Genomic DNA, 13,038 nt, shown 5'->3' on the forward strand with positions numbered 1-13,038 from the left:
TTTGTCTCTGTTATACACTGTAATGTAAATATCTGGTGTGCAGGATGTCTGATATCCAACCCCAAAGGGGTCTTGGCCTACAGGTTGAGAACCACTGTTCTAGATGCAAAGTACTTTGTCTTGGTCACTGCTCTCATTCATAGCACCCAGAACTGTGCCTGTGCATCTGGATGCTGAGCAGCATGTCCTGACTGCATGAGAGAAAGCACCCATCATGAGATGTGTTTGTTAGGATAAAAGCTTCAAAAGCGATCGCACACATTTGCCCTAAGAAATGGCCGTGTCTGGGATGCAGGCAAGAGGGTGTTAGAGAGCTGGGGGAGCCGTCTTTAGGAAGGGGGCTGAAGGGCTGCAACTCTTGCTGCACCAACATGGAGGGGACGGGCATCCCATTCAACACACGCCATGCTGGAGGGCTTCATGTGGGCAGTTTCTGAACTTCTGTGTTCTGCTGATATGGAGAGCCTTAGAAGCATGTTGTAGAGAGGGTAGCCACTCCTCCAAGGACAAAGAAAGAAGAATGCAGCAGGGAGGACCTGATGAGGAAGAGATACAACTGCTGCAAGCACAAATTTATGAGAGGGAAACTCAAAGAACAAAAATTAAATCAAATTAAGTTAAAAGAGCTGGGTCGGCCATAATAGTGCACGCCTTTAATCCCAGCACTTGGGAGGCAGAGGCAGGTGGATCTCTGTGAGTTTGAGGCCAGCCTGGTCTACAAAGCAAGTCCAGGACAGCCAAGACTACACAGAGAAACCCTGTCTCAAACAAAACAAAACAAAAACAAAACCAAGAAGAGCTGTGCTCAGAAGAGGTTGAGGGCCTCCTTTGAGAGGAGACAAGAGTGATGGAGGAAAATGGGCCTAGACGGAAGTGTGTGCTGGGCTTTAAAGAGTTTCTGTCTAAGGGCCCTGAGACACAAAGAGCCAAATCAAAACAGTCAGAAGCCTGGTCTCTAAATGACTCACAACTGACCCAATAGAAAAGACTCCCGTAACATTTTAGTGAGCAGAATGTCAGCAAACAAGCGAAGAGAAAAGTTCTTGAAAATATCTCATGAAACAACCGTATTCGATCCATCCAAAGGACCCTATCTCCAGATTACAAACGCCCCTACTTCATAAAAGCATTTTTATTTTCTTATTGCCCTAAACTCTGAGGCCTCAACTTGGAAGGATCAAGCTACTGAGATTGGGACTGAAAAGAATCACCAGGGAGGAGAGGTAAGGCCACCCACAGTGACCACAGCTCCTAGGTAGTGCTGTGGAGCCAGTCACACGAGGGAGCCCTGGGCGGGGTGGAGAAGCACTTGAGCTGCTGAACACTGTGGCTCAGATGCCTCTGGTGTCTGCCCGCTACTCAGCCAGGGATGACCCGGAATTCAGCCAGAGACATTGCAGCAGACTTCCCGGGACTTAGACTAGAATTCTCAGACACACAAACACCACGCACACAATGACTAAAGAGACAAAGGCAGCTGAGGACACACTCAGAAGGAACTAAAACCTCAACACGGGACCAAGCAGGCACAAGGAAAGTAGAATGTTAGAGACAAAAATCACAACTGAAATTAAAATTTAAATATCAATTCCTTAAGCACTGAATGACAGATCTAATAAGTGTTATTAAAACTATAAATTTTCTAGAAGCTTATAATGTCCTTGTGTTTGCTAACTGAACATTTCTTTAATAAAAAAGTAAAAGACAAAAACTATTTTTAAAATTGTAAGATTGAACTTCTAGAATTCATAAGCATTAAACTTTTTTGTTATTCAAAAATTATATTAAAACGAAAAAGAAAAGCCAAAACTGGCACGTATCTTATAAAACATATGCCTTGTAATAGACTTAATGGACTTAAAAGCAAAACCAAATATTAATACTATCATTAAATAACAGAAAACAACTTAATTTTTAAAAACTTTGTTCTTACATTTATTTGTGCGTGTGTACATGCATGTGCATGTATGTGCGCACATCCCTAATGCACATGTGGAAATCAGAGGACAAACTTCAGGAATTAGATCTTACTTTCCACCATGTCTGGCCTGGAGATCAACTCGGGTTACCAGGCTTGGCAGCAAACACCTTCACCCAGCAAGTATCTCTCCACATCCCAGTACCCACACCAACTAACTCACCACAACTGTAACCCTACCTCAGGAGGATCCCATGCCCTCCTCTGGCCTCCCTGCATATGGCAGAGACACACGTAAATTAATTGTTAAAAAAATAAATCTTAAAAACTTAAATAATAATTCAAGTGAAATGAAAAGTGCATTAAGAAGCCTCGAATCTGGGTACAAGGGGACAGCGAGATATACTCCATAATAAAAACGCTTTATTTTCCTCTGACTGTATCTAACCCTCCCAGTGTCCTGAACTGCAGATCCCTCATCAAGCAGCATCTTAGGGAGAAAGAGGAATGCAGTAGAGACAGGCTAGCACCCTGGCTGTGCTATCCCAGCATTCCTCGGGACAGTGGCTTCCTCAGATCTACACTCCATTGCTAGAATGTATTCGGTATATCGTGCAAGTAGATGAAAACGTCTTAAGGACACATTTATTTTGAAAATCTACATTTTGCTACTAGAATGCATTCGAAGGAAATAAAGGCATATGCAAAGACCTAAGCATGAAAGACGTGATTTAGCTTAGTTTAAAATGATCATGATCACAAACCCAGATGTTGAGTAAGGAATGATTAAAACTGGGTACAATCAAACAAAAGTGTGGGTGTAGTAATATTTAAATGTTGTGGAGTATGTTGACCAGAGCGAGGCGATGATAACATACTGAGAACAAGGACATACAGTAGGGACTCCTTTTCATAATATATTATAAGCCACATACAAATTGCAAAATGCAATCTAAGACATCAATTTTATTTTAGGCAATGGGAAATCCTACCATATAGCCACATTCTCTACCTAGTCTATAGTAACGTGTTAAGTTGACTGTTTTATCTTAACGTAAAAGTCTATTTATTCCCCAAGGAAGTTAACCTTTCATGGCCCATCCAATTCCCTACAATTGTTAGAGTTTCTGGAAGGTACATCAACCTCAAGAAAAAACAGAACAAAACAAAACAAAAACCTTATGATTCCTTGAATTCTGTTTTCCTATTAAAAGTTGATAGCACACTGGGATGAAAGGAGAACAGGCATCCTTGTGCCTCCCAGCCGTCTACCACCACGGCTGCCTTCCTACAATGATCTGGTCACTTCTGCCCCTCACTAGGCAGGCCTCGGCTGCCCCTCAATCCAATACATTCCCAGGCCTCACTCCCTCTGCTCTCACCACACAAGGCACTTTCTCAATCCATCTCCATTCTTGCTAATGAAAGTGTTCATTGGGAAGTAATACTATTTCTTCGTTTTGAGATTTGCCTGCTAATATCCATGTGTATAGTCAGGCGTTCAGCACAGCAAGAGAAGCAAATCACACTGCAGCACAAACTGTTCTGCATCTCTTGACACCAGCTCAGTGACCTCATGCCCCATGATGCTCCAAAACACCCATGTGCTGTGATGGAGCACAGGCTGTAGTGTAAAGCTTGCCAATAGAGAGGAAAATTCAACACACCAAATATTAAACATTGTCTCATTATTTCATCATTCAATTACGCAATTCTATCATATCATAATTTTATTTCCCAAATCAACATCTATCTTTAAAAAATATTAAGTCTATAAACCCTAAATGCTCAGAACTCTGAAAATGTTTAATGCTGACATGTCACAAGTAAAAAACTCCACATACGGTTTTATACGAGAGGCCTCGGTCAAAGCATGAGCACATTATAAACCTTTAGGTTTTGTGTATAAGGCTTATGCAGAGCATTAAAAAAAAAGCCTCATGTTTAATTTTGAATCCCATTCACAAGATATGCTATTATATAAAGAGAAGTATCCCAAAATTAAAAATAAATAATCCAAGTATTAAACATGTCTGGTCCCAACATTCAGAAAAGAGATATTTCAAGCTATAATCTAGTCAATAGTATTGAGAAGATTTATCTGATCAAAGCCAGTTTAAGGCTTAATGATAGTAAGTGAGAACATTTATAACAGGCTATAGCAGGGAAGGTCCTGCTGCTCAAGCATGAGGACTGAGCGCAGGGTCCTAGCACTCACGCGGAAGCCATGCATAGCTGCAGGTACCTGCAGCCCCTTGCTGGGCTGGATGGAGACGGGAAATCCCGGGCATTTTCTAGCTAGCCAGTCTCTCCCAGCATCTAGCTCCAGGTGGAGAAGGTGGAGAGGGTGGACAGACGCTTCAGCAGTCAAGAGCACTTGTTGCTCTTGCTAAGGACCCAGAACCCACATGACACTCCAGAACCAACTGTAACTCTTCTTCTGGAGATCCAATGCCCTCTTGTGGTCTCTGTGGGCACTGCATGCATAATGGGTCACATGCATATATACAGGCAGGATACCATACACATAAATTAAATGAGAAGGAACGAAGGAACTAAGGAAAATAGAAGGAAGGAAGAAAAGAAAAAAGGTGGAGAACAAAAGGCAGACCATTAACCCTGACCTTTGACTTCCACATGTGCATGCATGCATGTACAGATATTATACACACACGACTTAGGTTGATCACAGCAGACCTGTAAGTGCTGAGCTTACAGAACACAACCATGAGCATTGGAACATGATCCCTGGATCTGAAGATGTACTAATGAAGCAGATACTTCCTGCATACATCTGAACACAATGTCTCCTAAGGGCTAAGCCATTTGTACATTTTACCATTGTATTTTGTTTTGTTTTTTGAGACAAGCTTTCTCTGTGTAGCCTTGGCTATCCTAGACTCACTTTGTAGACCACGTTGGCCTCAAACTTATAAAAGATCTGCTGCCTCTGCCTCGCTGAACGCTCGGATCAAAGGCGTGTGCCACCATGCCTGGTTCATTTTACCATTGTTATAGAAAGGTAAATTATATCTTTTGCAAAAACAAAACAAAACAAAAACACCATAGCAGTACAAGATTAGAAAATAATTCTGGTTGGACAGTGGAGGATGAGGAAGAGGCAGATGGATCTCTGTGAGTTCCAGGCCAGCCTGGTCTACAAAGAGAGTCCAGGACAGCCAAGGCTACAGAGAGAAACCCTATCTCGAAAAAAAAAAAAAAAAAGAAAAAGAAAAAGAAAATAATTCTGTGCCATTATAAGAAAACAAATAATCAGACATTAAAAAACAAGTGGTACTAAGTGCAGAAAACTGAAGACACATCATTCTGTCATAGACTATAATGAACTCTCCAGTATTTCGTGCATTTTCAGTAACACTTCCAACTTCAAATGTAATGACCAGCTGAATCCCAGTTAAAGCCCACCACTTGGATCCAGTTTAATTTTCTTCCCCTTCGTTAACTAGGATTTGAAGGCACAGATGATTTTCCCCGGGGCTGGAGAAGTCCCAGAGCTTACAAAGTGTTTCAAGGGCAGGGCTAGAAACACAGGCGAGGAGAATGGCTACCACAAGGCGGGATACAGATCACGGCACATCCTAACTTACAGCAGCAAATCAAGATAAGAAGCACTGCTGAGCGATGGCTGTGGAATGTACTAGAGGCTTTATTATGATGTTTAGAAAAGAGTTAAGGGCAGATGATAAACATCTGACAAGATTATAGGGCTGTGTAAGAGAAAGTACAAAGCATGAGACAAAGCATGGAAACAAATGGAACGGCACATGACGGGAGAAAAGCGTTTCTTCAAACACTCGAAACTGGCAAATGACAACAAAATGAAATCAAATGCTGGTTTTCCTAAAGCAGTCACTGTAAATTCTGACTAGACAGCTTCAAAGGCCCATCATAAAGTGCTAGCAAACAGACTGAGCAAACAGACAAGAACGGTAGGGAATAACACCTGTGACAGGAGAGCCAGAGTGTGGCTCAACATAGGGACAGACACTACAACTCACCATATGAGGACAGAAGACCCTACGCAGGTTGCCCAGCATTCTGAAGAGAGGGTGGAAGAAATGACTAGGGCACAGCACAGTGCGCATCAGGGCACAGGTACTCTAATACAGGGTGAACTGCACACTGCTTCAATGTCTCTGCAGCACAACAAAACCGCAAAGCCGTGCACCCTGGCGCTTCTAGTGACACACATACCTCAACTATTCCACACACCAAATGGCTTATATTCAGGGCTTATCTTTAATTACCGTTGCTTAAAGATCAATCAGTTTATTTCAACAAGTTTAATAAATCCACATTTTTTTGTGGCCTCCTGGTTCATTTTTCCTAATATTATATACTACCTAAAGTTCAATGAAGGCTGCAGATACCCTCAACTCACAGATATCCTCCTGCATCGGCCTCCCACGTGCTGGGATTGCTGGTATACACCATCAATTCCAACAGCAATTTTTACGATGTCCAGGCTGTGTGTGTGCGCACATATTGTATACATAATCATTACAATTATTCCTGAGATATTGACATCAAATTAAGATGAACAGGTAAGAATGAAACTAGCTGTAATTAAACACCATCAGCCACGATCAGGGGGCTCAGTCAGGTTCTCCGAAGCCCGAGTGCCCGTTTGCAGCTTCCAGAACAGGGAAGCTGTGCAGGATGCAGGAGCCAGCTTCCCAGCACAAGATGCAGAGCAGAAAGAACTCAGGTGACCTTTCCATCGGCTTCGTTCCTGAGCCACATTCACAGCACATTAGTTTTCTCTGACATTCTTCCAGCCCTTTTCATTAACCTGAGTTTATTTTGCTGACTTATTTGGATTACATTGTCAGCATACAGGTTACCTGGCCCCTCCTTTCAGCTTTTAAATGAATCCTAGAATTCTTCCTGTAGAAGGATTGCCTTTGTATTTGCTGTTGATCCTGTCTACATCCTGTTCATCAACCACTCTTAGGTACTAATTTCCCACTAGGCACAAGTGGATGGCCCTAGAGCATGCCTCATTAAATGCAGACACTACTTCTCTCTCCCACAACTGAACCCTCAGACGTACATCCACTGTACATCTGGGTACAGGGGGTACCCACGGTAGAGTTAGCTACGTGAGGCCCAGAGAGAAAGAAGAACAACAACAGTGGGACATGAAAGCAGAACTACCCTGCAGGGCAGGGCGGACCTAAGAAGCAGGGACATGACGTGTAACTATCCCCAGGGCAGCTGTCCACCTGTATGAAATGGGAATGCTTCAGGAAAGGAAGACGAATGAGCAACAAAAACACTTTCATTTGCAACAGGTGTCTTGGCTCTCAGTGCCGGAGGATGATGATTCAGAGGCTTAAAATTCTGACAGCAGGGTAGGTTGTCCACAGTCAGTGGCTGCTGCTTGATATTCCATACTCATGAATTATCACTTAACCAGAGTCCTCCTGTCAAGTAAGTCTGGGAGACGCCATTTGAGTAACCTGAGCTCTGATAGGCTGCTGCTATGAGAGCTTCTGCCCTGCTACGGTCACTCCCACAACGTTCTTAGTAATAGCAAGAGGCAGTCTGGGAGGCAAACAAGACATACATTTTCAAAAAGGAAAGGAAAAGTCATTACAAAAGGAGCCTGAGAAGTTTCTATGCTCTCCAAGAAAGCAAGTCTCCCCCAGCCTTACCAGTAAACCACATCCAGTGGTGCAAAGTAATTCTTCATTATCAGGTCAGCAAAGTAGGCCTCGGTTTCCCGGCAGGCAGTTCCATTTCCAATCACCACTGTGCTGCAGCTTCAAGGGAGAAGCAGAATGAAAGCTGGGTGAGTCCAAGGCCCACTCTGAAGTCACCCAGAGAAAGCATACAGAGTGCAGAGGTCGAGGGCTCGCTTCTCTGTATCCATGTGACCACTCTGCCACCCAGAGCACATCCCCTGTGCTTGGTAAGGGCGCAGGGGAGAAGCAGCTCACTGTCATCTCAAGACAGTCAGGCAGCTTTTTTCTCATCTACAAAGAGCCAACATAAACATAAGTAAACCCAGGCTCATTCCAAACCATAATAAAGATACAACTAAATTAGATGGTGTTAATTTTTCAAGTTCCTAACTACACTAATATCCCTTCTTCAGGGGAGGGAGGGAGGGAGGTAAGGGGGGAGGGAAGAGCTCCCAGGTACCACATCATCACCTCTACTTGAAAGAGGGCAGAGAGAGGGAAAGTATTTCACCACCCTCTCCAGGTATGAGTTCTCGAACAACTCGCCCCAGCATTGAGCATGAGGTCCTTTCTTCCCCCCTCCCCGCCCGCCCGCCCCCAGCATTGAGCATGAAGTCCTTTCTTCCCCCCTCCCCGCCCCCCCCCACACCTGCACCCTGCCCAAGTACTTCTCTTAGTCCCACACTCCAAATTAGGAGCTCTAAAAGTACCTATGGCTGCCTGTGCCACTAACGTATGCAACAGGCTTTTATCTTCTTACTTGAAATCCAGCAAAAGCCTCTTGATCTTCTCTGCCTCTCGGAAGCCTTGTCCACAGTGCAAGTAAACCACATCGGTATGAAGTATCTGACCTTAAGGGAGGGGAGGATTGTAAAAGACATTTGCAAACTGTAACTCACTACTGGTTTATTAAGTCACAACAGAAAATGTCATCTGAGGGTCTGTGAGAAGCCTCAGGAGGCAAGCACACCTGCCACCAAGCCTGACCCCCTCAGCTGGACTCTGGGACCCAGACCCAGAAATGACTGCCTCAACCTCTCCTCTGACCTCCATGAACCAGTGGACATGTTCACATCCACACAAATTAAAATGTAGGAAGATCATTAAACTGCAGCCTGAATTATTCACACTCACTAGATCAGGTTTCTCCTGGAGGATTCACAAATGCTGCTACTTTCAAAGTCAAGAGAACCTCACTCTCCACCCAAACTGTCCCCAGGTGGGCAGCGTGCTGTGGCGCCTCCGTACGCCCTGCACAGAGAGCAGCTACAGCTCCGACTGCCCGGCTCCTGCTGCAGGCCAGGCTCCACCACACTCGTCTTTTCTTTTCAGTTGTCAACATATAAACTTGTTCATTCTGTCTACTTCTTTGAGTTGTATATTTAAGAACTTCAGGCTTTTTCTATCTTGCATTATGTATGTATCTTGTTTTTAAATCAAACATTTTAACAAATAAAATGTTTCAGGGAGATCACTCAATGAACAGAAATAAATGAGTTAAGTAAACACAACAGGGAGCTAGTAAAGGAGTTGCAGGACAATTAATGCCCAAGAAAGTAAAGGGTAAAAAAAGGCTGATCTGATGCAGCGCTAAGAAGACGGAGTTAGAGAGTTTGCTTCAAACTCTAGGCCAGCTACCCTGACCAAAAACAATTAATGAAAAAGGAGGGGAAGAACAAAGTATAACAGAAAAAAATTTAAAATAAAATATTTGTCAGGAAAAAATGATTTCAACATTATCAATTAGACAAGGAGAATACAGAAGACTGTTGGTCAAATAACCTGGGCCTGGGGGGCTTGCAGAGACTGAAGCACCAACCAAGGACCATGCATGGACCGGACCCAGGTCCCCTACACAGCTGTAGCCTATTGGCAGCTCAGGCTTCATGTGAGTCCCTAGGCAGGGGCGCAGGGGCTGTCTCTGACATGGACTCTGCTGCCTGCTTTTCAATCACAAACCCCTGGCGGTACTGCCTTGCCTAGCTCAGTGGGAAAGGATGTGCTCAGTTCTGATTTGACTTGATATGCTGGGGTGGGGGTGGGGGATCCCCTTTTCTAAGGAGTAGGGGAAGGGGAAAATGAAAAGAGGGAGGGACCAGGAGGTGAGGAGGGAGGTGGAAATGATCAGGATGTAAAATGAATAAGTAAAATTTTTAAAAGAAGAAGAAAAAGAAAAGGAAGATACAAATATATTAGAAATAAAGAAGCTACATATCCAGGGCTACAACAGTTTAAAAAGAAATGACACTTAGAGTAAATGATGAAACAGAAGCTCTGAGCAAAACTTTACCAACACAGACTGAGAAAACATCCGTGTTTCAAGTTCTAACAGCGCGCTAAGCACGATTCAGAGGACTAATCCACCAGCATGTCCAGAAGAAGGTACACTGGCCAAGCTGAAGTTATCTTTAAAACCAGTGTAATCTGACATTCTCAAAACAGGACTCCGGGCTAGGCCCAGAACCCAACATTCAGAAAGATCTCAGGCAGGGCTAGATCGTGAGTTTAAGGCTAGCCTTGGGCTATAGAGTGAAGCCTTGTTTCAAAAATAAAACAATAAAGAAAACATCCCAATTTAGTAATTTATCACAGTGTCACAGTAAGGGACAACTAGGAAAACAAAAAGCAAAGCCATGGCTGTGTCTATAAAAAAGGTAACAAACAACCCTCTCAAAGCCAAGACCCAAGCAGGTGGGAATGGCTCAGCACTGCTCAGACCTCTGCCTGCGGAGGCACCTGGGGGACACAGTGCAGCAGGGCAGCAGCGGGTGGGATGGCTGGAGAGAGCAGCACAGCATCAGGATGAGAAGGCGATGACACGGGCACAGGCCCAGCACAAAGGCTGGGTAACCTGAAGACTGAGGAACTGACCCTCATGAGCTCAGGGAGATAAAGAAAGAGTAACAGATTGGAAAGAAACAGCTGGAACCGGATCTAAGCAGAACAAGTCAAGGACAGAATGAGCCAAGGAGAAGGGCCCAGGTTAAAGAGGAGAAAGCTTGTATATCTATAGAATCATATCTATCTGTTAGACCTAAAATATATGTTCTTGTGATAAAATTAGATTAGTATTTGACATGACCATGATTTATATCAATATACAAAATTCTATACCAATTAAAAACAACCTTATTTGTGAGTAACAATTAAGGCCTTGAGTTGAGGAGTACACTCAATAATCTACATTTTGTTCTATCCTCCCTCTATATTTCTATATTCCCCTTTCTTTCTTTTCAGCTCCTATCTCCTTGCCTATGAAAGAAAAATAAAGGAGAAGAGAGATGTCCCGGAGTCCAACCTAGTTTTCTCTCTGTATAAGACCAATAATGACTTACAACCACCTCCCGATGAAAATAATAATCTGTAGACCAAGAGAGCAAACAGAAACCCACCCAACCTCCCTTAGAGGGTATGGGACATTGTTCTCTTAAGGTTTCTTCAGGCTGATTTAGGGCGAATAATACCTTTGAGGGGGCCAAAAAAAAAATTTAAAAATTAAAAATAAAATGGAGAAAATGGTTAAGCAAGCCAGGGATAGCACTTTCTAAATGGTGAGAAATTCCAGGCTTAATAGGAGCCCTGTGTGGGACAGACTGAAATGCTGGACCAATTGGGATCAGAAGCTGTGGGAAAGATTAAGCTTTGTCACAGGTGGAAGCAATCTTGGCGGGCTTTACCCTTGGGGCACCCCATGAATACCTTGTGACAGACTGTTTGGAGCCTTCCTGGGCTAGGAATTCAGGAAGCCGACCTGGGAACCCCACCGTGGCTATTGTTTTCCTAATTGACCCTCAAAGGTAGAAGGAGACCGCCCTTTGCATGTGACTGGGAAGGTGGTGAGGAGAAAAACAACAAGTTGAGGCGAGGAGAGAGCACGGAGGGAGCAACGGGACTGGACCAGCATGCGGGACAGAGAGACACCTAAGGACCCGTCACGTGGAACGGATACCAGAAGGTTCACTCTTCTGTCCCTTTAACCTTTTTTTTCCTTCTTGTGTATGCTAGTTGGGTTGTATAATAAAGTTTAATTGTTAAGAAACAGAGCCAACAAGAAGCTTTCTACAATTCTGCCCTGGAAGCTGTTCAATTCTGAAGGATCACAGCAACAGAAGTGCTGGGGCTGGAACATGGAGGATGCAGGATATGATTCTATAGATATACAAGGTAAAATAGTTAAATAAGGTCTTCAAAAGCCTCAGAGACCCACAGAATATGGTATTTAAAGATGTTTTTATTATTCTAAAGATTCTTTGACAACAAGACAAGGTAACTCCTGGCAACACCCAGCCTGCCTCAAATAAGATGATCAACATCAAAGAACTGGCTTTAAATGTGGCAAATCAGCCCTGGGCAAAATGTCCTCGTTTCTGCCACAGACAGAATTCTGCCTAAAAACGGGCAAGCTAAGATGCAGGCAGAGTCTCAACTGAACTCTGCCAAGACAGAGTAAGCAAGTCCTCAATAGCTCCTGCCTCGCAAATATGCCTGTCAGATATATTGGACCAGAAGGCTGAAGATGATACTCCAACATTACAGAGAGTGTTGGGTGACTGTTTAGGCAGTAAACTGTCTCTGTCATTTTTTCATTTTGGAAGTTGCTAACCTGCACTTCCAGTTCACTCAGGTATTTAAATTTCATTCCTTCTCAAGTCTCTGGTGGGGTTAAAGACCAGATAGTTTAGTCTTACAATTAAGCTTAGTAGGTTAGGGGTTAAGATGTTTTTAGGTCATGATAGATGTTTTAAGTTAATAGAGATAAGATATGATAGACATTGATTTTTCATTCAGAAATTTAGACCCAAAACGATAGGAAAGATGTTTACTTCAAGTTTGATAAATACAAATAGCCAAATCACTATGAATGTAACATTTATATAACTCCTGGTTGTCTCATGGTTCTTCCTGCTGAATATAGTTTATTTTATTTATGTGTAATAATATAAATGTATATGTTTTAAAAAGAAACATAATAAAAAAAGTTAAAAAAAAAAGACAGTAGGAAAGATTTTTAAAGTTAAAATAAATTTTAAAAAAATAAAGAAGAGAAAGCAATAGACAGTGCATTCCAGAAACCTTTAGGTCCCCTCTCCATGTTTCAATGACCAGCACATATAAGAGGAAGCTAGTTTGAAATAGTGAGAAGCCAATCCCAACCCAGTGCACCTTGAAAGTACTATAAATGTAACCTGAGCAAAACAAAAGGACGATGGGCAAACTGCACACAGAAAGATCTTTGTTTAACAGAAGAAAATACAAGTCTACTATAATATGCCCATAAAACAGAGTAAGACATATGAAATGAGATTTTAAGAGAATATTATAGAAACTATGATGATACTAATACACATCAGAATCATTGAACCACATGAATGAAATATCAAGAATTAATTTCATATGGAAGAGGAAACAGTT

At 42.8% G+C, this 13,038-nt stretch overlaps 1 protein-coding gene across 2 annotated transcripts in view; it reads right to left on the reverse strand.

Moving 5' to 3' along the window:
• Positions 1–13,038, reverse strand: part of SRBD1 (S1 RNA binding domain 1) — a 160,294-nt gene that overhangs the window by 110,386 nt on the left and 36,870 nt on the right. For both annotated transcript variants that reach the window (XM_084793143.1, XM_084793144.1), the window contains exons 13-14: positions 8,387–8,477; positions 7,597–7,704 (exon numbers count right to left, since the gene is read on the reverse strand). In XM_084793143.1, coding sequence (XP_084649269.1) covers positions 7,597–7,704; positions 8,387–8,477 — 199 coding nt within the window. The remainder of the gene's footprint in view (positions 1–7,596; positions 7,705–8,386; positions 8,478–13,038) is intronic.

The sequence above is a fragment of the Acomys minous genome (assembly GCF_964271855.1).
Source record: "Acomys minous genome assembly, chromosome: 8".
Lineage (NCBI taxonomy): Eukaryota > Metazoa > Chordata > Mammalia > Rodentia > Muridae > Acomys > Acomys minous.